General features: G+C 41.4%; 2 protein-coding genes across 3 annotated transcripts; both read left to right on the forward strand.

Moving 5' to 3' along the window:
• The first annotated feature begins 332 nt into the window (after positions 1 to 332).
• nol12 (nucleolar protein 12) lies at positions 333 to 2,990 on the forward strand. The gene is made up of 6 exons (XM_080487126.1): positions 333 to 497; positions 659 to 764; positions 838 to 886; positions 1,038 to 1,186; positions 1,634 to 1,731; positions 2,582 to 2,990. Exons 1-6 carry the CDS (start codon positions 388 to 390, stop codon positions 2,775 to 2,777), a joined length of 708 nt encoding a protein of 235 aa, XP_080343252.1. The 5' UTR covers positions 333 to 387; the 3' UTR covers positions 2,778 to 2,990.
• A 9,199-nt stretch (positions 2,991 to 12,189) lies between these two features.
• triobpb (TRIO and F-actin binding protein b) lies at positions 12,190 to 25,521 on the forward strand. Of its 2 annotated transcripts, XM_080487687.1 has the most exons (14): positions 12,190 to 12,348; positions 12,507 to 12,549; positions 15,843 to 15,899; positions 16,238 to 16,306; positions 16,416 to 16,505; positions 16,748 to 16,857; positions 17,756 to 18,182; positions 19,694 to 19,952; positions 21,236 to 21,347; positions 22,275 to 22,434; positions 23,025 to 23,126; positions 23,801 to 23,887; positions 24,010 to 24,200; positions 24,441 to 25,521. In XM_080487687.1, exons 1-13 carry the CDS (start codon positions 12,338 to 12,340, stop codon positions 24,169 to 24,171), a joined length of 1,689 nt encoding a protein of 562 aa, XP_080343813.1. In that variant the 5' UTR covers positions 12,190 to 12,337; the 3' UTR covers positions 24,172 to 24,200; positions 24,441 to 25,521. The 2 variants fall into 2 exon arrangements, with proteins under 2 accessions (XP_080343813.1, XP_080343814.1); XM_080487688.1 differs by lacking the exon at positions 12,190 to 12,348 and having other exon boundaries at positions 12,477 to 12,549.
• Positions 25,522 to 26,229: the final 708 nt, after the last annotated feature.

Here is a 26,229-nt window from a genome sequence, read left to right on the forward strand (position 1 = left end):
TTAGACTTTATGCACTGATTGTAACATTTATAAAGGTTGCTTTAGAATTATTTCACATCATAGAACGAATATACTGAAGCTGAGGTCAACTTATCTGTCTTAGCTCAAATATGAGTATGAATGAATTCTTTTTTTTATCATAGTTCGAAACATTTTAAATGATCAATTAAAGGAAGAGGTTGAAGAAATGAACAAAATAAAATCGTTTTGCTAAAACATTATATTAAATTAAAATAGATTTATTGAGAGGAGCCGCTCCTTGAGCGCCACCCGGTGTCCTTTACCCAGCGGAACGTCCAGTCTACGGTCGGTGTTGCTCATCGGACGTATTTTAAGAGAACACGGAAACACTCGTCCAACTTCTCCCGGAGAACTCACGTGTGCGCCATGAAAAACACAAAAAAACAATTTAAAGGTTCCCAAAAGGCTAAATTCAAGCCGGGATCTAAGAAGCGAGAGAATAAACTGATCGTGACGTTTGACGACAAAGACAGGCAGTAAGTGTTTCCGGTGTTTATGAGCAGCGGATAGCTACTAGCATTACCTTTATATCCAACAGTGTTTCTGATAACTCAAAACGATAACAACTCATATAGTTTCTTAAAATATACATGGTTTACGTTCGTTGGTGCCTTCATTCTCTTGTTTCCTTTCTCAGAGATTATCTTACTGGTTTCCACAAACGAAAAGTGGAGAGGAGGAAAGCAGCCGTGACAGAAATTAAAAAGAAAATCAGAGAGGAGCAGATCAGAGTCAGAGAAGAAGTAAGTGCATTGTCAGAGAAGTCTTTAATTTTAAAGATGTGCTTGTCTTTCATTTAGTTGTGTCTCTTTGCAGAGGCACAAGGAGTACGTAAAGATGCTGAAGGAGAGGACAGAGGCTCTGGGTAAGTTTGACTGCATGTTTCTGAATGGATAAAAAAAAAAAGCATCCACCTAATTTAGTTGAAAAATTAAAACCTTTAAAAATATAAATGAATGGCTTTGAAATAAAGTTTCTATCATGAGTGTGTAAACCTTCCTTTCTCACTCATAAAGAGGAAGCAGAGGATGACCTGGAGGACGTGGTGACCTGCACAACAGAGTCTCTGCAGTATGATCACCCCAACCACACTGTTACCGTGACAACCATCAGTGACCTCGACCTGACTGGCACTCACATGCTCGCACTGGCAACAAATCATCAGGTAAAAGTTTCGGACATCATTCATCTTAACAGGCTGTTTGACAATCTGCCTTTTGAAAGGGTAAATGAGGATTACATTTCCATGTATTTCTGGTAAAACGGTTTTTATATGTGGAAATTGGACAAATAACATGAATACTAATAGTTTGCTTCTGAAAATTTAACTTAAAAACTATTCATACTACAGCGGATGCTAATTCAAGACATATATTCTATCAAAAGTTCACAACAGCTGTCAAAACAACACACTCAACACAAATCAGCAGGACAAGAAGTTGAGCACATTTTTTTGTTGTCTTGCTTGTGTCGCTGTATAATCATGTCAAATTGGACAGAATTGACAATTTATGACACATAGCAAACAATAAAATGTCGTGATAAGATGTTAAAGTGATGACATGTTTTGACATAGTTGTTTGTATTGACACTGTAATTCATTGCTTTCCAGGCTAATGAGCAAAACAAGGATGAAGAGAAGGGGGAAGAAAAAGAAGAGAAAATGGAATCAATGCCAAAGAAAGCTGGCAATCCAATTATGAACAAAAAGTACGATTTCTACACAGCACAGATAATCTTATGAATCAGTATTATGTTACTGCTTTATAGTCTGTCTTTGTTTATCATGTATTAATGAATGAAGGACAGTAGTATAGTAATACTTGTATGATTGTATATATGTACATTAAACGCAGGTTAAAATATTACTAATTTTTAATATTTATGTACGATTAAAGGTGGGGGTTTTTTTTTACTCACAGAGATTATCCCGCACAAAACAGTGTAGTTGGTGTAACTGTTCAGTTAGCTTCTCTTAACCCCGGGGGTTTGGGGTTTTTCTTCCAGGCCACATTCATTCATTGTGGAGCGCTTACTTAACTTCTAATTTTTAAGTAAGCTGGTTTCCTTTCAGGAGCACAAAATGTTATTGAAAGTTAAGGTAATGTCGGATGTTTAAGAAAAGGCTGATATTAATATTCAGTTGCACAAAATTAGGTCATGTGATATGGATTTTAAAAATATTTTGTGTTTGTCAAAATTGAGATTCAGCCTCTCATGAGACGAGACAGTGTGATGTTAGTGCCGGTGCCAATCCCGGATAAACGGAGCAGGTTGTGTCAGGAAGGGCATCTGGCTTAAATATTCAAATACGCACATCACAAGTATGATTGCCATATCTAATCAGTCAAGGACTGGGTCAACATCGACTGCCTCAGGTGCCATTATCTAACGGAGATCATCATGCCTGTATTGTGATGTGTGTCAAATCACCATGGTGTTGAGAATTAGCAGTCCAATCAGACATTTTCTGCAAACGGTAAATCTGATTCACCCACGCCTTCCTGCACCTTCTCACTATCGGTGGTATATTTTTACCCCTCTCTTCCCACCTCTGCAGGATCCGCTCCCTCACGACGGCGCTGAGCACTTACACCAGCAAGCGGAAGAGGAAAGGGAAGCAGGAAGGCCGAGGTGGACGAGGCCGAACGACAGACAAGAGACCTGCTGCCACAGATGGCAACAGCAAAGCTGGAAGGACCAGCAAGCGGCAGAGACGCAGACAGACCGGGAAGAGGCGGCATCACGACGACTGAAAGAGCGCGTGCAGAAACCAAACAAGTTGGGAGAGACTTGAACTCTTGTGGAGTTTCATCTATAAAAGACTCAAACAGTATTTCTGCTCCTGCGTGATGACAAGTTTGTGAAATGAAGATGCAGAAGTGTCAAACTAAAATGTTGTATTTGTTTTGTAACATGTCAGACATTAAATTTTGAGTAAATAAAATGTTTGTTTACTACTGAACCTCGTGTTGCAGTGATCCGTCTCCTACTTTAAGTGTGTCCTGTGAGGCTTTGTGTCCCTCTGTGCTCTATTGTTTGATAGGAAACCTGATGCTGTTGTCAACATCCTCTATAGAACATCAGGAAACCAACCCTGAGCTCTGTTTCCTCAGCTCAGTGTTACCTGTGTGTGAGTGGGAGATCTACAGCATATATAGCCAGTTTCTCTCGGAATGTCTTCATTTGATCTTGTGGAGAACGCTCAATGTATGTTAACCCCCACCCCACCTGTGTTTATTTATTTACGTTAACCTGAGCCAGCAGGGGCCAGCTGTCACTGGCATGAGCGTTTCATTTCGCTTTCTAAAGCCCCTGATATTTAATACAACCCCTCAATCGAGGAACCGGCAGGCCACTGGCTCCATGTTGGCTCTGGGGCTGCGTCCTCCCTCGTCGGCGCCACCATGTTAACCGAGAGCTGCCATGGCGGCCACCGATGCTTCAGTGTCACCCATTGTTGGGAGCAGCCAATCGGATTGATCTGAGCATTTGGCAGCCCGGGAGGATAGAGAGGGAAGATGGGTAGAGTAGGCACGTGCATAATGGGAGTCTGATGGGCAGCTCCAACTATTAATGACAAAACTCAAACTGGAGCTGACAGCCGCAGCCACTCGGGAGGTAATTCTTGTCTTTTATTGCTTTTTTTTTCTGGCAAAGACTTTCTAGAATATTTTGCAGACTTCCCTTAATTGACACCATGCCTACTTTTTTTCCTAGAGGCTCTGTGCTCCCAAGAGCTGTTAAATTACAGTGTTTGTGTGTGTGTGTGTGTTTGCCTTGTGGTTTGTGTTAAGTCTGTAGAGGTTTGACAGCGCTGACTGGATTGTGTTTCACTACACTCAAGTGTGATTATTTAGTGTTTAATTGTTCTGCTTTAGATCTTGCTTGAGCCATGAAATTAACCATCTTTTTTTATTTTATGTGGATTGAAAACAGCTGCTTTGTGTTTTTTTGCAGTTTCTCAGCCAAACTCATCACTTCTTGGTTTCCAAGTAATCCCTTGGGCATTTCTGTAATGAGAATTCACATTTTAAAAAAGATTTGAAGTTTTCTATTCACCCAGATCAAAGAAAAGTATAACGATTGTGTGACTGAGATGAATTGGACTTTGTAGTATTTATACATTCCTGTCTGTTCAGAGATGTTTGGGAGATGCTCAAATATTTGAATCAAAACTTTTAAATCTTGTGACTAAATGTATAATTTTTTCCAAAGGTTTTTTTGGGGTTTTTTTTTGCAATTATCGGATTTTTAAAAATGAGCAACGAACAACACCTCGAGAATTAACAATTATTCTCTGAGTGTGCTGTAACCTTCAGTTCTAATGCCTGTCTTTCTGGTGTATGTTTTAGAGTGTGGGTATTCTGACCATAGTTTTTTCTTAGTTTTACATGCGTGGGGATGCAATGAGTAACCAAGTTCCCCCTTCGGCCTCATCATGCCCCTCTCCGGCGATGAGCCCATCTGCCCCAAGTTCCAGCCAAACATCTTCGACCCCTCCCGCTGCCATGACTGCCTGCGCCAGAGGCACCTGCACGCCGGCGTGGGTGATGGCGCCGAGGTCACTGTGCAGCAGAAATCCACCGCGGAGCCTGGATCAGACACTACAACTGTGACCGGGCCCGAGATCGGATCGAGCAAAGCGGCGCTGTTGACGCCAATCCAGTCGCAGGCGGAGGAAAGAGACACCAGCAGCAAGGTAAAGAGAGAAACGAGAGAGAGAGGGTGGGAGGAGAGCGGCCAGTTAACCAGGAAGAAGGGAGGTGCTGATGAGAAACCAGGGGTACAGTGCGTACTGACAGACAGGATTAGTTAGAGAACTTAGAGGTCACTAGTGAGGCCACAACAACAGAAAAACACTGAAGCATTGATGCAAAAGCATTTGACTAAATAAGTATTTGCAGTGGAGCTTGTTTGACCTGCTTTGAGGATCAGAACTTCAGCTTTGTGATTACACTTTAAACTGATCCATTTCAACTGGACATCTTCAAGACTAAAGCTCTTTATATATATATATATATAATCCATGGATGAGCAAAGAAATTATAAGCCACTTTGCCATAAGAGTAGATAACATGTAATTACAGCTGATGTGACTGAGTATGACTCAGTTGCTTACGGTAAAAGAAGAAAAGATCAGAATAAGACGGTGACGTGAAGCAGGGTGGCAACGGCGGGTCCTATTATAAATTAACGAAGCTGAATCACTCAACTCCTCGCTTGGGAATCACTTGTAACATTAGACTGACGCAGGACACGCAGAAAATGATGATTATGTTAGCTGCATTGAAACAGTCACAACTGCTGCTCGTTTCCAGAAAGGTATTTACACCTGCATGTTGAGCAGCAGTTTAGCTCCAAATATAACGTTCACAAATGCATTGCTGAAGCTCTGAGAGCGTCGACCTTTCCTAGAAATAAAATCTTTTTTTTTTTTTACCAGATTTGGGAATTTGCACAGACAAATATACTCAATTTTCAGTTTCAAAACATTTCAAGAGGAAGGCTTATGGCAAGAAAAAAAAAGTGCTGAAAAATTAATGAGGAAAGCCACGAGTCGGGTTGAGTTACAGAGGTGTAACCCTAATCGAACAGCAGACTGAACATGTGAGTGTCTGTCAGAGAGGACTAAGGGGACAGACGCTATTCATCGAACTGTTTGTTCTCATGGATGGAGCCACGCAGAGAGATGAAGATTTGTTAGGTATTTCCACTTTACTGTAAAGCTTCTGTGTATTTTGTCAGTTTTTAAAGCTGCTTTCTGTCAGAGTCATCCGTGTGTTTAGCAGGAGATGAGAATTGTTGGCCACAGCAGGTTTGAGACTTGGAAGAAGATGGGGTTTGCTGCTGCTTTGTGATTGGCCCGTGGTTGTCTTGGTCACCCTATCAGGAGGACTCTGATGGGTTGTCCGTGGTGAGCAGCTACTGTGGTATCAATGGACGCCGTCGGGTTTACGAGGAGCTCCCTCTGTGCATCCTGAGCCCCGACTGTGAGCTTTACATCTGTGACGGCGACGACGACAGTACAGACAGGTGAGACTCTGGGACAATGATAACAAGACAATCAGAAAAGCTTGAAATCATAACTAGTTTTATGATAAATAGTCTTATTGTTTAGACTTTACATGGTGTGAGGCGACTTCTCTCTTCCTCAATTAAAATCCCTCACGGTTTCTAACTTCGGCATTGTCGTTCTCTTCAACTCAGCTGTCACGACCAGAGTGACTACCAAGAGTTCAGTGGCTCCGCGAGTGCAGAAGACGAATATCTGCCGATCCGACGACACTCAAACAAACCCAGCATGACCCGGCTTGACCCTCCACCCCACCGGCCAAACCCCCGGGCCTGGATGGACGAAGCCCAGAGCAGAGGCGGCTTCAATAGACGCTCAGGTCCTCTCAAAATGTCCTTACATGTTACAGTAGATGAGATGGATTGAAAGTCAGAGTTTAAGGAGATAACAAATTGCTGGAAATGCAGTTAAAAGTAGAGTGAATGTAAATGTATTTACAGATCCTATTTAAACACATGCAGGACTAAATATTCTTTGCAGTATGAGGCTGAGTGACTTCCTGCACTTGACCAAACTATATCCAGTTACCGTCAGAGGTGTTCTTTACCCGGCAATGCTATTTGCTGTCACCTGCCGAGGTGTCCGGGAACAATTATCAGTAATACAATATAGCACGGTTTGTGTGAAGAAACCTCTGCTAGTTGAACTTTGATGTGTGCATCTCGTCTTCTGTCTGTTTCTGTGACAATCTCAAGATCCTGCTTTTCTTTGTAGGGTTAAAAGACGAGAGGGAGAAGCGTGAAAGTGGCTACTTCTCCCTCGGGAGGGCGACAGGCACCCGTTCGCTCGGAAATAACAGCCCAACGACTCCTTATCGCCATTTCGAGAGAGGCCATCCCATCTTCAGCCACAGAAGCATTGAGCCCAAAGACACGGTGCCCTTCAGAAACCCCAACCTGGGAGTAGCATCTGATAGGCAGATACCTGAACTTCAAGATGACGACCTCTTTATGGAGATCCCTCCTCCTGATCCTTATGAAATTGCGGTTGAGGTTGAGGCACAAGTTGGACCTCGTTCTCCAAGTCCTACTCCTTTTAAGATTGCAGAGTCACTGGCCTCAAGTGGTCGAAAACCTTTCGGCAGCTCATACAGTCGGGGAAACCCTTCGTCTCACATGTCCTCCCATCCACAGTCTGGACGGTATGATCCCTCAAGGCAAAGTTCGGCCGGGCAGTCTCGCTCTTCCTCTCCCTCTCGTACGAACTTAGCGTTCAGACGCAGTGAGTCCACTACTTCTCTCAGCAGGCAAAACTTTGAGGGAGGTGGCTGGACACAAAAAATAGCTCCAGGGTCCAAAGGGTCCATGCAAAGCTCACATGGACAACGTGTCGAGTCAGGAACTTTACCCAGAAACTTCAAACCGCTCGCTAGTTCGGTCAAGTCTCAGTCTAGCACTGTTTCAGATTTTAGAAGTGCGTTAAGGAAAACAGAGGGAAGCAGCTCTTTAAATGGACGGGCTGACAGCAGAAGCTCATCTCCCTCAAGGAAGGGCTACAACTCCTCAAGTCAAATGTCCCTTCGCAAAACTGAAGTTACTAGTAGTGTATCACGTCGATGTGCATCCAACAGCCGTACTTCCTCTCCGTCGAGAAGGACGTCAGTGAGTCTTCGAGACAGTCATAGCCCCTCACCGACAAGGAGAAATTACAGCTCAACTGGTCAGTCTGTCCTTCGTAAATCGGAATCAATAATGTCGCTCAACGGGCGAGGTCACCACGGACGCTGTGGTTCCCCAATAAGGGAAGGCTACGATATTGAAAGCCAGGCTCTGCTGCGTACCCAGTCAACTAGAAATGGACTGGATGATGAAGAGCATGAAGTTTCTAGTGTGTTGCCTTCGAGACGAGGTTATGACACTTCGAGTCAATCGATACTCCGCAAGACTGGATCAAGCACCGCTGGTAGCATTCGAGATAGGGGCAGCCGATCTTCCTCTCCTCGACGAAAAGGCCATGAAGCACACAGTCAATACCAACTCAGGAAAACAAACACAAGTGGTTCATTACAGGATCGTAGTCATCAGAGTAGGAACTCCTCCCCCTCAAGGAGAAACTATGAAGCTCCTTCTCAGTCTCTGCTGCGCAAATCTGAATTTAGCAGCTCCGCCAGATGTCATGATAGCTTCAGCTCACTGCCTTCTCGAAAAAATTACGATGCGTCTGACCATCATTTGCCACGGAAGTCCGAATCTTCCAGTTACTTAAACAGAAAGATTCAAACCAGCCCCAACTCTTCTCCCTCCAAGCGAGGCAACAGCGAACCAGCGGGACACTCAGTCCTCAAAAGTGCCATGAATGGAGACTCCAGCAGCGACTTTCGAAGAAAAAACACACAATCCATCACAAAGTCTACCTCTGGTAGTTCACCACACTCATGGCGGGACTCGGCTCACTCCCCCCGCAGCTCCTCATTATCACGAGCCGCTTCACCTTCTAGACAGACAACAAACAGGCCCAGAACAGCTTTTGTCACTTTAGAAACACCAAGGAGTCCCGGAAGTGTCAAACCCGGGGCCGGGAGGCGTAACAATGATGACAGGAGGCCGACCCATCATGCACGCAGCCCCTCTCCCTCACCTCAGATTCAAATCCAGAGGTACACCTCCTCGCAAAGCTCCATGGAGTCCTCCGAGTCGGGCCAGATCTCAGCAGGATCCACAGGGCGGAGTCGGGAGGAGTATGCCATGATGGCTGACCTGCCAAAGGTGAAAAGGATCCAGCAGAGGGAGGGTCCGAGCCACGTGGGACACCCACAGAGCCAACAGCCTGTCCGGAGACAAGAGCTCTTCAAACCTGCCAGGTTAGGCTTGTAACACTCACGGACTGATACCCGATAAAATACCTGATAAACAAAAGATTACAAGTGAACTTACACCAGCGTTTGTGGATTTACGTATTTATATTCTCCTGGCACCTTTTGAAGTAGTCCTACAACAAACTATGTTTCCATGGGATTTTATAGGACTAAGTCGGATCTGACCGACAATTGTGCCGTTTCAGCCACTCCTTGAGCAAACATCCCTCCAGAGAGTGGGACGACGCAGGAGACACCGAGAGAGAATGGCACTACGCCGGCAGCGGGTATCTATCGCGAGCTCACTCCTCCACCTCGTTGCAGGTAAGCTGGTCAAAGCATATTTTAGCAGCGAGAGCAAGACGGGCTCAATGGATGAATGGATTAGTTGACAATTAAAATCAGAAATGGAAAATAGAAAAATCTCACCTAAGACTGTAAACAAAAATTTGCTTCCACATTTACTTTGGCATAATTTAAGGAAAATCGAGAACAAATTAACTATTTGGTTTGACTAAATGATGTGAGGTACAGATGTTATAAGGGTATTTCATTAATGCTTGAGATTCTCCCAGTAACAAAATTCAGACATATGCAGTTGGAAAAGTACATAGCAGTATTGTTTATTGACAACACTTTTGGCATCAGATACTCATTTCAGGTCTCAGTTGTGCCATTTAGAAAGTCTTTTGTTAGGCATAAAGTCTAAACAAGACTTGTTTGATATGTGCACTAACGTCAGTCGATAACCATTGGTAAAATTGTAAACGATTGGAGGCGAAACACTCAAAATCCCTAATTCATTGAAATTGCTAAAAAGTTACTTTTATTAGAAAATAAATGTACTGTAGTTATTTTCTGTAAAATAATAAATTATCATACAGTCTCAGAGAGAGGCCAAAACCTTTTCATATGCCTGTAGAATAATAACCTGTCATAATTTACACTACACACTTAAATAAAAGATAAATTTAGCACTGTGTAAAAGCCCTACAATGGTTTGCACACACTGCATGAAGCACCTTTACTCTGTGCACAATATAATCCATTTCACCGCGACCTTGTGGTTCTCACCTGCCTGACATGTTAATGCTTAACCCAATATTCCACATACCATCCAGCCGTGGATGTGAAACTTTGTAGATTTGTAAAATTTCCCACAAACACATTGATTTTTTTTTTTTTTTTCTTTCCCTGCATCAACACGGACTGACTGTCTTCCAGAGATCTGGCAGTCCCACTGCAGACGAGGGCCGCTCCTGGAAAGGGAGTCATCACAGGGCAGGACAAATGCAGGTATGTGATGATGCAGCAACGTGTTTACAGTAAATGTGTGTCATCTAGCTGCAACGCACGCTTGTGCAGAAACACCATTGCATTCGTCATGCATAATATAGGCTGAACTTAAGCTTTTTTTTTTTTTTTTGTTATCGCTATTATTTGCACACAATAAACCTGCGGCCCACGTGCTTCTGGACAAGTTTATTGCTGTTCAGTCCATTCGAATTCAAGGTATCTTTCTGTTACACATTTACCAGCGTTTGCACAGATCCTGTCTGTAATTTTGCGGCTTTTATTTACCTGACACCCTGAAGCTGTTGGTATACTTAGCAAAAGGGTGTGTGAACATCGGAGATCGTCTAGTTTTCTGCATGAATTGCTCAGAAAGCAGGACTTGGTCTGCAACCAAGCACAAGTGTGAGCTTAACCCAATGCCACACAAACACTTGACCCCTGGAGTTGATACGCATTTGAAACCTCCTAACACAAATCCTGGACTTCCAGTGGCAGCTGAAGGAGAAAATGTGAATTACTTTGAGAAACACTGTCATTTCAAAGGGTTTGCCAGTTCCAGTCTGCACTGCACGTTCCCTTTAAGCCCTCTCGTGTGTGTAGCTGCGTGCCGGTAGACAGCACCTACACCCTGCAGTCATTTCATAAGACTGACTGAGCTTTGTCAATTGTGGTCTGCTGGGGCATGTGTTGAAATTCCTGAACTGAAACCAATAGCTACCAAGAGAAAGGTTGTTTTTTTTTTTTGGGAGGAGGAAGAGGGTAGGAAAGATGGGGGGGTCGTTGTTTAATTTGCAAGCATTAAAGACTTATGATGAGGAAGATGTGGCAAAAAAGTAGATTTGGTAAAATATATCCTTCTGCTGGATATTCAGAAGTTTTGAGATTTAATTTTGATTGCTGTCGTTGTTCTTTCTGTGAAGAAGACATTGAAACAACTCAGCATTTACAAATGTAGTCATGCTTTTTGGTTAGACTTCCATCACTGGTTGCTTTGCAACTCTTTGTTTTATTTGGTATACCTGTTAAAAATCCCTTCCATGATTTGGCCTTTAAAACAATTGTAATTACTGAAAACAATCTATACACCAAAACAAATTTTCACACTTTTCCTAAGGAAGTGAAGTATTATTGGAGAAGAATAATCCTGGAAAATTTACCGTGAAACCCCTAGCTTTTGTATTTCTTTATTATTTTTCTATGTAATCTTTGATTTGTTTTATATATATATGACTTTGTATTGTGTGAAGCTTGTTTATTGCTGAAGACAATGTCACTGTGGGCTGCACAGTGGAGCAGTGGTTTGCGCTCTTTCCTCATAGAGAGAAGGTCATGGGGTCAAATACTGGCCCGAGTTTGCATGTTCTCCCCATGAGCAGGTTTGCTTGTTTGTTTGTGTGGAACCGGTACTAAAAATATTTCTCAGCACATTATATTGTGCATAGTTGTTCATGACAAATGAAAGACTCGAGTTCACTTGACTGGAATAAAATATAAATATTTTCTTAATCCCAGAGGGAAATGACTTGAAGCTTTGCTCTGCAGGGAAATGATTATAAACAAAGTTGAATATTATATAAGACAGGATAAAAATGTAAAACGTAATTAAGACCTACAAGGCTTAATGCAGACCATAATAAACACAGAAATGATTAAATGAACACTGCAAACACTATACACAGGGAAGAGTTGTAGTCTTATAGCCACTGGAAAGGTCATTTTTCCCTTTTTTCTTTCATTTCTTTCGGAATTCTTTACAATTTTTTCACCCCATTTTACTCATGGTGCCTTTTTATTTTCATCCAAGAGATAAGGAATAATGTTAAAAGTGACTCTGGTGCGTAGATGAGAGAGAGAGAGAGAGAGAGAGAGAGAGAGAGAGAGAGAGAGAGAGAGAGAGAGAGAGCGAGAGAGAGAGAGAGAGAGAGAGAGAGAGAGAGAGAGAGAGAGAGAGAGAGAGACTTGTTTTCAGCAACGGTTCTGACGGATCCGCCCAGGAAGTGGCAGAGAGAGTAGCGTTAGCGCCACACGGGTCTCCAGAAAGAGGAGCGATCAAGTTTTTAACAGTTTATTTTACCGAGTTTTAGTGGGATGATCTTTTCTCCGTGTGAAGAAATGAACTTCACTCCTCCGTGAAGTGAAGTTACCCTGCTATGAATGGCGGGTGTGTGGGTTTTTTCTTCTTCATTTTTTTTTTTTATGTCTATAATCTCTTTTCGCGTTTATTCGTCCTCGGTGAAAAGTAAGGTGTCGATGAGCTGAGCTCCCGAGGAACGAAGAGGGTTTTTTTTTTTTAATTATTATTTTATTTATATTTAACAGTTTTTCTCTGTTTTCACTCCGTCCGGATCCGTTCATCATGACGGTGAGTAAAGCAGCTGTTTCACAACTTTCAAAAAGTGTGTTTCGCATCTCAGAGAGCTGTTTGTTTGTTTGTTTTCCTGCTTGTCACCTCTTCCTGACTCAAATTAAATTAACTGTTTAGTCGCTTTATGTCTCTTTTTTTTAATAATTTTCTTTAAAAAGCGTCAACGTATATTAGCTTTACGAAGCTAGTAGCAAAATTAACACGTTAAAAAAAATGCTACTAGCTTGAATTAAACACGTATTATAAGTTTTAGGCACTTTCTAAAAAGTTTTTTTTTAGCTAAATATCACCTTTAAAATGTGTCTTACGCTTCCAAACGTGTTGTTGTGTTCTTGTGTTCTTGTGTTTACTGTGTTAGCTTCGTACTGTAAGTGTCACTGTACAGCCAGCTGTGAGTGACACATGGTCACTTTACAACAGGAACTGAAATAAAACCCACTTTTTTAAAGGTTTCATCCTTAAAACAAAGTATCTGGCAGGAGAAAAGGGACTCGTGTGTAATATTGTGACAAATGAGCCAAGTCTAGGGAAAGAATTCAGAAAAAGAAATGATGGAATAAGTCAATTTTATGTTGTTTTTTGACTTTTCAATTCTTCAAGTTACATATGTTTAACAAAACAGAAGATACAATAGATATAATCATCATGATTATCTTAATCATCATAATAATATCAATAATAAGCATTATAAAAACACTTGCAAGGTGCTTTGAGCAAAACAGGACAATGAAAATGTAGGATAGTCATCCTGAAATGCACACAATTAAGAAGAAAAATACACTAAAACATGCAAATGAAAGGTCAATATTGCATTTCCCTGTATGTCAGTGGTGTCAAACACATTATCAGGAGCCACAAAAGGCACAATTTCATCTTGAGTGGCCCGGACAGGTAAAATAGTGCTACAATAGCCTTTTAAATTTAAACTTTCAAGATTATCTTTGTTGTTGCGCAGAGTATATGTGATGGAAATACCTATATTGTCACAAAAAGCAAAACAAATACTATCAAAAATTACTACGTTCTCAACATAAAGCCAATTTTAATGAAACCTTCCGGTGCTAAATACATTGAAATGTCCAAACACTTCCATAGCTGTTGTGTTATTCATGTTTTTACAAACTCACCTCGACAGCATGGCTTTGAGGCTAATTCATTGCTATTCATTGCAGTTTCACCGATATCTCAGCTCGTGTTGCAGTGTTGTGTTGTGTCTCTAAAGAAATACGTTTTTAAAAATCTGTATTTTCTTTGAATTTCTTAAACAATTTGCTTGGTGGTTTGGTGGGTCGGATTAGAGCCTCTTGCAGTCCAGTTTTGGCCCACGGGCCTTATGTTTACCAGCCCTGCTCTCTGTCAATTATCTTTTTTGGAGTAACAGTCAAAATGTTACAAATGCAATCTTTAACGACTGTAAAGAAAAATCCAAGTAAGAAAATTGACATCAAATCTGATGTGTTAGTTAGACAACGTACAATTGCAATCTTATTTTTTGACAATTTTATACCTGCATGGTTCACGTGAGGCTCTTAGATTCTTTGAAAAGTTTCCTTAATACTAATGTAATAATCATCAGGAAAAATACACACGTCGACGTCACTGCCACTCACCACCTAGTAAAGTTTAAAAAAATGTAGATAGAAATTTTGTCTGTTCAATATTTGTCAAATTTGAACTCTTTGAACAAAGTCATGACCACTCTGGCCTAAAGGACAAAACTGACAACAGTAATTGTTCATATCAGGCATCAGTTTTTTCTATAACTGGAGACAATGTTCACATTTTGAAATGATCCTGATTGATCCTTATTTCGATGAAGATTTGAAGCCTCAGTGTTGCTCTTTGACAGCTTTCAGATCCCGGGTATGTGAACGATTACGCCCTAATTCAAGTTGAGGTTTGACCCATTCGAACGGGCTGAACTCGTATTTAAATCATAATGCAAAATATAGTTGTATGTGAGTTTGTTTTCTTTCTTTGTGCAGCCATAAATCCCCAAAACCTTTCTGAAAGTGTCTGATGATCTTCATTTTTTAAATTGTTGGTCTCTTCCCAGATACATCGGTCAGGCTGGTGGTTTAGTCTTGCAATAATTTCCAGAACATAAAATGTCCTAAACCAAGAATCCAAAAATGTTTTTTCAATTGCTTGTGTATATGTTTTTGTTCAGTTTGCCCTGCCTCTTGAGTTTAGGCATGCATTGTGCAACTTATACCTCAAAGTTAAAAACCACAGTTAACTGTCTGATTTCTTTGGGTTTCAGCTCATAAATCAGCTTTTTAAACAGAAGTAAATGATATTTGGACATGTGGCGTGACGGACGTCAAGGTCAATTTAATCTGTGGTCATTTTTGGTCACATTTCAACATCCTCACTACATGGTCCGTCTGCGGGCATCAGACCTTAAAATTAGTTGATCAGCAGCACAGATTATCAGGTTTATGCTGTGTGGCACTTTGGCTCACAGAAATACCTGGAAAAGGGTGCAAAGAATTACAAGAAGTGAGCATCTGAAGACAAAAATACCACAATGATGAAAGTTAGATGGCAGTGGGGGGGGGGGGGGTGGGGGGGGGGGGTGAGATGTCAAAAACAGAGAGATTTTAAAGTGAGGAATGCACAGGGTTGTGAAAGAGAGATAAGCAAAGGGAGGAATGTATGCTGGAAAACGTTGCGTAATCTTAATCTGGGATCGCCTCTTCTTGAGGTGCCTCGTGTGAGTTTTTCCTCTTCCTGTCATCGTGTCAAAAGCAGAAAGAGGTTTGCTGAAGTGCCCCAAAGCTCTTACGCAAACACTGTGGTGTGGAGATACGACAGCGGAACAGATACACACACTGTATGGTCAACATGTTAAAAGTGCAAAACGTCCATACAAGTGCTTACCATGTACAGTGCTTCTATGCAAAGGTTATTACAAAGTAGACGAATATAAACTTTGCCTGTGCTGACATTTCCAGTTTCTGTTGTCGTTAATTTCTCCTCAATGGAAACAGGTTTAGGTCTTTTGTGATCAAATATGCCTGCAGTTGTAGCTCTTGCTTTCACAGATTAATCCCTCAGTGGTTCAGTCGCAGTTAAAGTCTTTTGATGGAGCAAAAGATGTAATTATATGAAACACGCCCCATAATTTGATACAGGCCCTGCTGTGTGTCCAGTTACTGAATTTGTTGCACTTTAAGACACTGTTTTCCCTTGTTTCTGTACTTTGTACGCACTTCCTCCTTTCTAGTTGTGTTTTGTTCAGTCACCCAGATAAACATTGGCGAATGTGTTTCTTCTTTGCTTTGCAGCCCGACCTGTTGAACTTCAAAAAGGGATGGATGTCAAAGCTGGACGCGAGCGGGGAGGTAAGGTGCTACACGGCCATGTCCTCTCCTCCCTTCTTCCCACCGTCCGTCCGTGTTAATGAAAAAGCTTCGTTGTAAAGCGATAGCAGCTGTTCATCCCTGTTATCACTTTAATAGTTTGATGGCTTGAGGCTCAGCAGGTGTCTCCTGTCTTTGAATGAAATGCTCGACTGAGCGAGCTTCTCATTTCACGCATCGTGAGCTGTACGTCTTTCTGCTCAGCTCAGGCCTGCTCAAACTGAAAATCTACTGCTTTTCAGTTTGTATTTTAATTTACAATTCGCTGGTAGCACTCCAATGTTGGTCTAAGTAGGTTTTATTTTTTGTTTTCTCTCCAGTGGAAGAAGCATTGGTTTGTTCTGACTGATGCTGGACTGAAGTACTACAGAGACTCAAGTGCAGAGGAGGTATTTATTTATTTTTTATCTCTGACTCATTACAACAAGCTGAAATGAGCATTTAAAGCACAAACAGTTTGTGTTATCGCTGATTCGACTGATTTTCCTCTCCGTACAGAAAGATGACTTGGACGGAGAGATTGACCTCAAATCCTGTGTGAAGGTATCCGAGTTTGATGTGGAGAAAAACTATGGGTTTCAAATACAGGTGACTCTTTTCTATTTTCTAACTGGTTTTCTTCTTTGTTTTCATCTTTGTCTGCTTTTTCAGCTTTAACCGCACCCCCTCTCAATTTCTACTGTTATCATGACTCGCATCTCCGTCAGTGTGTCTTCCCCCATTCTCTCTGTGGATCACTTTCGTACTTACTTTATCGCTTCCATCATAACCCAGTTCTCGTATACGTCTGTGTCTCCTTAACCTGTTTTTGTTCTCTTTTGTTCCTTCAGACGCGGGAGGCCGTGTTCACGCTGTCTGCCATGACCGCTGGAATCAGACGGAACTGGATCGAGGTTTTGAAGAAGTGCATACGTCCCAGCAGCTCTCCAGACCTCACACAGTAAATAGAACTAAATCTATTCTGTGTATACATTTTAATAGTCTTTTTTGGATATGAATCCTTATTTACTATTAAGATTAATGTCAGAATTTGCTCTAAACAAACCTAACAATTTACCAAAATTTGCAAAACCATAACAAGGTTCAGGACCTGTAACGAAGTACTGGTGCATGTATTCTAAGTAAATCTGAAACAAATGGTCATTTGGTGTCGTCTTGATAAATTCATAAGTTTTTGATGACTTTCTTGCCTGAGAATCCGGCGGCATGTGGTGGAGGCGGTTGCTAAAAACTTGTTTGAATGGCTTTAAAATGCTGCTTCTCTAATGTAATGACAGCTGGAATAAACCAGTGTGGCAGGAGATCTGAGAGAAGAATAAACTAAATATATCGGTAAATGTGAGACTGTGTTAAATGAGAAGTCGTCTTGTAATCTCGGTAGTTTTTAATTCCGGGCCACTGTTACACTTTTAAAGTCTTGATGAATGATTTGCCATTTGAGCCGTTGTTCTATATAATCGGTTCTATTCCAGAGGAGGCAATGGATTTAAAAAAATAAAAAAAAAAATCTTACTACTGGTGGCAAAGAGTATGGTAACTGTGTCTTGGCTCCGCCCACTACCTCCCACCCTCCACCAATGGTGAGAGAGATTAAAGGAAGTGTATTGAATGGAAAAAGTAACAACAAAACTCTATTTGAAGCGAGGTTCCTTGAGGAACTTCTGGGCTCCTGTTATTGCCGCTCGCTGCTCTTTAAGTCCACTTAATTTTAAATTCTCTTCTTTACGTGTTTTTTTTTGTTTGTCCAATTTGAATTGGTACAAAAACATGCGGTTTATTTAATGCGTCTCTTCTAATTTATCAAACTATAATTTGTACCTTCACGCTCTCTTCTGCAGATTACCTGACAGCAGCAGCGACAAGGAAAACTCCCACTCCCGTTTTTTGCCCTCCTCCCGCCGGCTCTCGTCACGCCATGGCGACTCCCAGTTGGAACCTCCAGCTCAGCGTAGGTTCGATTACGTCGAGCTGTCCCCCGTTCCCGCCTCCTCCGGCCCTTTCCCGCCCGGCCAGAGAGAAGCCGGCGAGGGCCAGGGGCGAGAGCACAGCCAGTGGCAGGAGGAGAGGAACACGAGCAGCCAGTGGGAGGCCGTGCTGTCCAGGAAGGGCGGCGGCGTGGGATCCAACCACAGGTCGCACATGGAGGATGAAATCGAGAAGAAGTGGGCCGAGTTCGAGCGGATGCCGCTGAAAGAAATGAGCTCCGTGTCGACGACGGGATCACGGTCCTCCAGCCAGTCAGCCAATGAGGCGCTGCAGAGGGAGGTAGTGCGTGGAGAGGTTTTTCTTTTCCCAATTTGCAAATTCGATGAAAAAGCAAATTAACCTTTCATCTGCACAGATGAGATCAAGCTATTGTATTTTTCTCTCTTTTAACACTTTTACCTCATTTTCTGACTTGCTTTTAGTCTTCAGTAGTGTTTTCCATATGTAGAAGAATAATATGTAAAACGTCACGATTGGAATAGACTACTGAAGATGCTTTCTACCGTCTCTGTGTGATGTGATGTGTATCTTGGTTTGCGGTGCCTGTGAAGTGTCGATACGTGATTCTTGCACCTTGAGATTGTTATATCGTTCCTGTGGTGTCCTCCTAAAAAGAATTCACTGATATCTGGTTTAGAAATACACATACTACAATTTAATCAAAGCAGCTTGCCGTCGTTGTATTATACATACAAGCAGCTCTGGCTTCATAAATTTAGTTACCTGATTATGTAACACTTGTTTTCTTACACAAAAAGTCCTGCATATTATTTTATTTTTCAATAACTTCATGAGGGTACAGTCTTAGCAATGACATTATTTGGCTTTTTTCCAAAACATATGGTCCAAACATCAGTTGTTATTTATTACTACACTTACAAGTAAATGGGGGAGAAATGATGAAGAGGCTACAGTGTCAAGCTGACCTGTCTAAAGACTAAGAGCTTTTTTTAATCTGTTCTACAGATATCTGGAGCAGAAAAGAGTTTGATACCGTGGAGAAACCTTGTTCTCTGTGCTCTGTGTATTTATATAACTGTACTTTAGACGGCGAATCATTAGCTGCTGCTTTATAGAACATTGCCAAGGATCCGTGTTAAAGCATGTACCAAGAAATGTGAAATAGCATTTCAAGCACAGTGTTTGCCGCAGTTACTTTCAAATCAATCTTAAGAACTCACTTGCTTCTGACCTGAAGGGGAAGATAATCTCTCCTCCCGAATGACTTAAATGTGTGATGAGAAAACAGCCGTCGATCATTAAGCATCGAGCAAACTGCTTCTGCTTTTCCTCTGAACCAGATACTTGCGCTGAAGCTGCACGGGGGAACTATTGTCATGCTTTTATGAAGCAAATATGAACTGCGCAGAAACCAAACTGTTCCATTAACATGCAATGTTTTGCTCCTGAGATCTGCAGAGAAAACAGTGAACACATATTTTGCTGAGCCTGTTTCTTCTGACATAACAAAATACAGCCAAAAGTAGCTCCAAGCAACACACAAGTTTTTTCACATATTTCCACTGTCACTACGAAGTAAAGAATTCCTCTATATATACTTGGCGTCTGGGATTATCTGCTCAGAATGGGCTATAATTGTTACACCTGGAGTTAAGAAAAAATCTATATATTTAATGTGGCCTTAATGAATTTTATTTGGAAAGGACATAATGAAAACAAGTCGATGAAGGCATCATAAAGTGCAAACTATCGCTGGCTTTGTGAACCATCGACGTCGCATATTGATCAGCTTGTCAGTGGGCTTTACCTCCACCTTCTTCTGTCCTCAGGTGGCGTCACTGAGGCAGCAGCTGGAGCAACTGCAACAGGGAGGAGGAGGAGGCGTAGGGGGAGGAAGAGCCAGGGGGAGAGGAAGTGTGCAGGTGGACTGCGGCCCTGAGGCATCCTGCAGCCGCAGCCTGGTGGCCATGGAGCGCGCTCATCGCCAAGCACTGGAAGAGCTGCAGAGGCAGCATGAGCGGCAGATGAAGGAGATGGAGAGCGAGAAGGACCGACTGCTGCTGGAGGAGACCCGGGACACCGCACGAGGTCAGTTCACCAACCTACACATCAACCTCAGAACCACCGGGGAAGTGACGTCAGGGGTTTGTGGTCGAAGTTCAACGTCCATGGAAGCAAGATGTCACTTCTTTAAAACTCTGAAATAATTTCATAAACTTCAGTACAAGTGAGTTCATCAGGACAATTGTAATCTCTCAATGGAAAGTGACACCCACAATGACACACAAATAACAGCCTTATCAGATATGCATCTGTACCTTCAGGAAATGACAAACAAGAATCAAGCTATTGTTCTATTACCACTCGTTTATAGCGAAAAGCAGAGTTTGGACATACGGTACTTCAACACTGTCTACATTATCTTAAGACTCACATCGGTGTTTTGTTGATCGTCACGTCACTTTCTGCTGCGTTGCTACTGGCTGCTGAGTAACTTGGTGGCGGCAGCAGTCGCACTGTGAAGCACGGTGGCGGTTTGGTCTCGGGTGATCTCAGATAAGTGTTACCAAAATATAGACCAGAGACATTCGGTGTGGCTTCGTTCAGCTGCAACAAGCTGGAGCAGTCGATCTGAGCATCTGAAGGAAACCAGAAGGATTTAAAAAAACATTCAAATGAAATTACTTCTAAATAAAACGTTTGGCTTTTAATCATGAGAGATTTATTTATTTGTTCAAATTTTTTCATTTTAGTTTGATGTGTATTTTTTGCTATTTCATTATCCTCACTTCTTTTATTCATACATTTTATTTTATATTTGTGTTTTAATTTGGACTTTTAGTTGTTTTAATGTCAGTTTTACCTTGTTTCATGTCACTATTAGTTCATCTTTTTAAAGCTTTCCTTTTATTCCCGTTTTGTATTTAGTTTCCTTGTCGTACCTTGTTTTGTCTGATCATCACTGCATCTATCTCCACTTTGATTCGCCCTAACCTCGATTAAAAAGTGCCTCATAAATAGTTTTTTATTAACATTTCTTTTGTCTCCAGTCCTTGAAGCTTCCCGCTGTAAAGCCCCCACTATGTGACATATTAATATTGACAGCTGAGGCTTTAATATAAGTTGGATTTATTAAATTTTTTTTATCAAATCACCATTTTAGAACAGATTTTCCCAAGTGAAAGTAATATAATAAATGTAGTGAGGCTCAATGCAAAGCAGATGATTATGTATAACTAGAGAGTTTGTTAGATGATTAAATACCAATGCGTATTTTGAATGCGTAACATGGACATGCGAATTTCACTTGAGAGTAAAAAAAACCTAAACGTCACGTTTTTGTGTCACACTTGTGTAACGTTGTGTTGCAGTGATGGAGGCGCTGAAGGTGAAACACAAAGAGGAGCTGCAGCGGGAGGTGGATAAAGTCCAGAGGCTGAGCGGTGGGAGTTTGGACTCTCACAGTTTACGAGCCCAACAAACGTGAGTCACGTCAAATCAGCCTTTGCCGATACATTGGAGACTTAAACAGAGAATCCTAAAAAGCAGAAACATATTTAACACATGAGCAGAAAAACAAACGCGTAATCGTGCTTGTAAACGTTCCCTTTGCATTCCTGTCTCTGCTCTGAATATCATTTCTGGGCTGTAGCTTGGCTCACAGTCCCACTCAATGCAAGCCAATACTTGTAATTTATGTGAACGGGTCTCTCGTGCTTTTAAGTAGGAGCTCGCCGGCTACAAAAGGTTGAATTTGCCGACTATACAACAACCCAGCGTTCCCTGTCGAAGCAAGGCCATTGCCACAGTGGCCACCGGGCTCTGTCAGGCACTTGAGGAATGTCAAAGAATTTGGTCATGGATTAGTTTTCTTTTGTAAGCCTCACAAGGCCTTTTGACACGAGCTGTGTCAGCCACTGCTCCTGCTACTGGACCCTGCATTTTGGGGCTTATCTGCCCTGCTGGTTCTGCATTTTTTTTCGCTCCTCGTGCTCCTCCTTTTTTTCTTTTTTTTTTTGTGGTTATTGGTTATAGGCACTGAGGAGGTTTTCAAAACCACTCCAGGAAATGCTTGTGCCATGAAACGCAGAGCAAGCTGCTGCTGTTTCACATAATTCATAGGAAATAATAACCGTATACTTAAAAGACCGTATTGGGATTCAATAAGTGCAACAGAGATGAAGTGGCTTCCATTTAATTTTACGATTAGCTTAAATTGTCTGCAGGATCTCTGAAAAATAGTAGTTCGGTCGTGAAAATGGCGAAAAGATAGCAGACAGCGTGACTAACAGAGAGACTCAAAGCAGCTGCTGTGTCTTCACTTAAGTGAGGAGCTAACATAAACAATGTGTGTGTGTGTGTGTGTGTGTGTGTGTGTGTGTGTGTGTGTGTGTTGATGTGTGGCTGCAGGGCAGAGACTCAGGCCTTGCACAGAGAGCTGGCCGGACTGTCTGAACGCTACTCTCAGAAGTGTCTGGACCTCAACCGAGCCGAGCAGAACAATGCCGAGAGAGAGAGGGAGATCAGCCGGAAGGAGCGAGATATGGAGCAGCTGAGGAGGGAGAACCAGGTGAGTCGGCTCCAGCCTCACAGAAATGTGTTATTTTGAGCGTGAAGTTACATAAGACTGTAAAACTAAAACTTCCTGTTATTTAAAAACGTCTGATCTCGTCTTGTTGAACTTGGCGACGCCCACAGTCTCACTGTATTAAGCTGTATTGAGACTTTTCCATTCCAGTTTGTCTCCACTTCACACCAGAAGTGGTGAACTTCCTGCTGCTGCATGCCGTGTTTGGTGTTGTTTGTCTTCATGTTGTGACCATGTCACTTTTTTTTTCTAGTTTTTCCAAGTGCAGAAAGAGTTTAAATTAGTTAAACCGGTCTGTATGAACAAAGTTATCTAAACAATTTGAGAAACTTCTAGTTGTGCTAGTCTGGTTTCTCACCAACAGATCTCATTATGCTGGAGAAATGACTTGATTACTCCGTTTTATTAATGTAAACAAGCAATTTGAGTGCTGACAATAGCACACAGAGAAACTTTACTGCATTTATATGGGCATTGATATGTTCACATGTAGGGACACCTATAGTTTTTTTTCAGCCTGCAAACTCGTGCATATGTGACCATACTTTAAGATGAAATCATTTCCTCCACAGGACTTAAAGGACCGCCTCACCAACGAGATCCTCCGCCTGCGATCGAACACCACCGATCACGCCTCGGGAGACAACAGAGACAGATCGTCCTGCGAACTGGAGGTAATGGCGCTTTGCAGCGTGTACTTGAAACTGAAAGTGGGTGAGTGTGGGCTGTGTTTGTCAGGCTGTGTTTTCTTTGGGGTTTTTTTTTTTAGCTCTCGGTTTTACACGTCTTGCAGGTGTGAAGAGTTCATATGTTTGCAAGTGGTTGTTTCTACAATGTGACTCTTGCGTCGACTTTAACTCGATCGTCTTCAATTATGTAGAAAAGATACAGTTAGTACTTTTTTTCTTAATCTGAGAGGGCAGGATCACATTCTGGTGATGAATTGAAATAGATAAAATAGATAATCTACTCTAATCTATTGTCAGATATTATACGTGCATGGTAAATAAGCAAAGTTTCTTTGGCGAGGCAAATGTGGAACCGATTTTGCTTACGACTGTTTAGTTTATTCCTCAGTTAAAACCAAAATATCACTTTTGTTTCCTTTGTATCAGAAAACTACCAGTTATAGACATTTTTTGGTTCTAAAACAATAGAAAAGTTACCAGATGTTGCAAATTCCTTCATTTTTTTAACAGATCTAAATCTCTGAAGTCATTGTACAGTGAGCTCCTAATTTCAAGCAGAGTTCTAATGATAATTCAGGGTTTTTTTAACAATAAAAGATTATATTTGTTGTCTCATTCGTCATTTAAGGAAGCCGCGCTGTTGTTTTTTTTTTCTCCAGGTTCTTCTCAGGATGAAAGACAACGAGATCGAGTACTTGAACAAAGAAATCAGCTGTCTGAGGAATGAGCTGCAGTTTCTCAACATGGTACTCGTGCAGCTCCTTGAAATTCCCAACATGAAAGAGACTTTTACTCCATCGTGGTGAAAGCCTCCAGATTTTATTTGATCTTTTTTTTTTTTTTACTTTCTTTTTCTCCGGGGGTGCAGGAGAAAAAGCTGGCCTGTGAGCGATACACTGAGGTGCACGAGGAGCTGAGCGGGATGAGAGGCCGGAATGAGCGCGAGATCCAGAGTCTGAAGGAGCACTTGAAGCTGGCCATGGCTGCTCTGCAGGAGGGCCAGAAGCTGGGAAACAGCCTGGATCACTGAGCGGCAGCTGCTGGTACGAGTGCAGACAGGTGAGCGCCTCGCGTAGAAGAAGACGGTGGGATGAATAATGTCACGTCAATGCAGCCGATAGTTTTGCCGACGTCACGCTGACTGCAGAATGTGTGAACGTCGAAGAATGTCAAACTGCTGAAGCTCAGAGGAGCGGCGTTTCACCGTGTAAAGAAGTGGAAGAATCGAAGTATTACACACTGCAAATCTAAAGAGAAACATACTTGTAGAGTGAAAGTTTTCCTTTTTCTTTTTTGCAGGCGTGTCTCCGTCACAGACGACAGAGGACCGGAGTGCTGACTGTGTCATAGTTTTCAATCATTCTGCCAACGGGCAGCATAGAGTAGCTATTTGGTTTCATTACACTGGGCCACACAGGATGTAGAAAACTGCACTTTCCGTTTCTTTATAGTTGATTTCAGCCTTTTGCTTTTATGAGTGCACATTTGGTCTGAAAACTGGAATATTTTTTTAAATGACGGTTATTATTTTTAATTTCTATTTTGTAATCATGTATCTGCTTTTTTTAAAAGTTGAATAAACTTCTCATCAGATCTTTCCGAGAGAGAAGGGATCAGAGGAGCTGCGGTCATTTCACTTTTCTACTGTACATATTTTTTTGTTGAGGTTACTTTGTGGGGGGGGGGACAAAGCACAAATTTTGTTAAAGAACGGGAGCATATCATTAGGTGTAATTGTTTTTTTTTTTTAGATTTACCCGGAAATATTTGTGCGTATGACGTGTTTGTGAATACAGAAAATATGTATTGGGATTTAAAACAGGACCAGATGGCAAAGATTTCTCACTCCTCGCAGGCTGAATTGAAAACTGATCTATAGTGTAAATTGTACAGAAGCAGATTCAGGGCGAACTTTATGTTTAAACACCCGGAGACGCTGTTGAATGATTGTTGTCCCACATCACAAATGTCTTCAATTTCAAGCTGAGAACTCTTTTTTTTTTTAAGTTTCTCCTGATCATTGAAAGGCACATCGTGCATGTGCCACCATCACCACAAATGACAGGTGTTGCAATAATGAGCCAATTTTTTTTTTTTATTATTGTTGACTGTATGTATTGTGATAAAATGACTATCTACCTGCATTTTCATATTTAATGTTCTGTAAAGCTTGTACTTTTGTAAATTATACACATTTTTGCAATCAATAAAATACATCCAGCCAAATCATTTCTGTAAAGAGCAATTCGTTCCGGTTCCACCTGCAAACACCCTATCACAAGTCTTCGCTTGTCTCTAATCTAACACTGGCTGATTGTCGTAATTCGTTCAGGAGAAATTCTTTCATTAGTTTTAGAAATAAAGACATAAATATGCTGTGAGAAAAGGTTGTTGTGATTAATTGAAGTCGTGATGGTAGTAGGGGTCATTTTGATGCCATTGCATTGCTTCTTAAGATATCATTAGATATGTAAATATAAGAAAGTCTTGGATGAGAGTTTTGTGCATTTTTACAAAGGTATACCAGATTAATTCAAAATGTAAAAATGCTTTCAAAGATATTATTTGTAATATTTATGATTTGCAAAGAGACTAAAGAAACAATGATGTTTGATGTGTCATTTGGCCTACAATACAGGTTCAAAAATTGTTAGAGGGGAAATTTTATCTTCTGCATACTTCTCCCACTAGTTTTCTAAGCTACGGTAAGAAACAACATACATTTGGGAGATGAGCAACAGAGCTAAATATGTGGGTTGTGCCCATGAACAAGTTTCCAAACCTTCTCTGCCAATGCCAAACCGCTTTTCTTTGCTATTGCTGTTGAGTCTTGTTCGGAAATAAACAGGTTTCCAAATATATGACTTATTGCCAGAAATCATTATAATGAATAATAATAGATCATCTACCGGACACCAATTTCCTCATTTTGTATATAGTTTAAAAAAAGCATTGGGGGGGAGACCGTAATCTTTCAATTAACTAAAGAATTCATATTAGATTTTTCTTCTTTTTTTTTTAACTATCTGGAGGCATTTTACTGTGGAACCTTAGTGACAAAAACGTATTTCCTTGTTGGCCTCCTGTA

Source organism: Lipophrys pholis (genome assembly GCF_963383615.2).
Source record: "Lipophrys pholis genome assembly, chromosome: 19".
In the NCBI taxonomy this organism is placed as follows: Eukaryota; Metazoa; Chordata; class Actinopteri; order Blenniiformes; family Blenniidae; genus Lipophrys; species Lipophrys pholis.

What these genes read in the sequence shown, in the direction of transcription:
- nol12 (XM_080487126.1), top strand. Translation starts at nt 388, where the DNA reads ATGAAAAACACAAAAAAACAATTTAAAGGTTCCCAAAAGGCTAAATTC. An exon ending in GGAGAGGACAGAGGCTCTGG is followed by an intron (nt 887 to 1,037) that starts GTAAGTTTGACT and finishes TCACTCATAAAG; the next exon opens with AGGAAGCAGAGGATGACCTG. An exon ending in AATCCAATTATGAACAAAAA is followed by an intron (nt 1,732 to 2,581) that starts GTACGATTTCTA and finishes CCACCTCTGCAG; the next exon opens with GATCCGCTCCCTCACGACGG.
- triobpb (XM_080487687.1), top strand. An exon ending in GAGACTCAAGTGCAGAGGAG is followed by an intron (nt 16,307 to 16,415) that starts GTATTTATTTAT and finishes CTCTCCGTACAG; the next exon opens with AAAGATGACTTGGACGGAGA. An exon ending in AGCTCTCCAGACCTCACACA is followed by an intron (nt 16,858 to 17,755) that starts GTAAATAGAACT and finishes TCTCTTCTGCAG; the next exon opens with ATTACCTGACAGCAGCAGCG.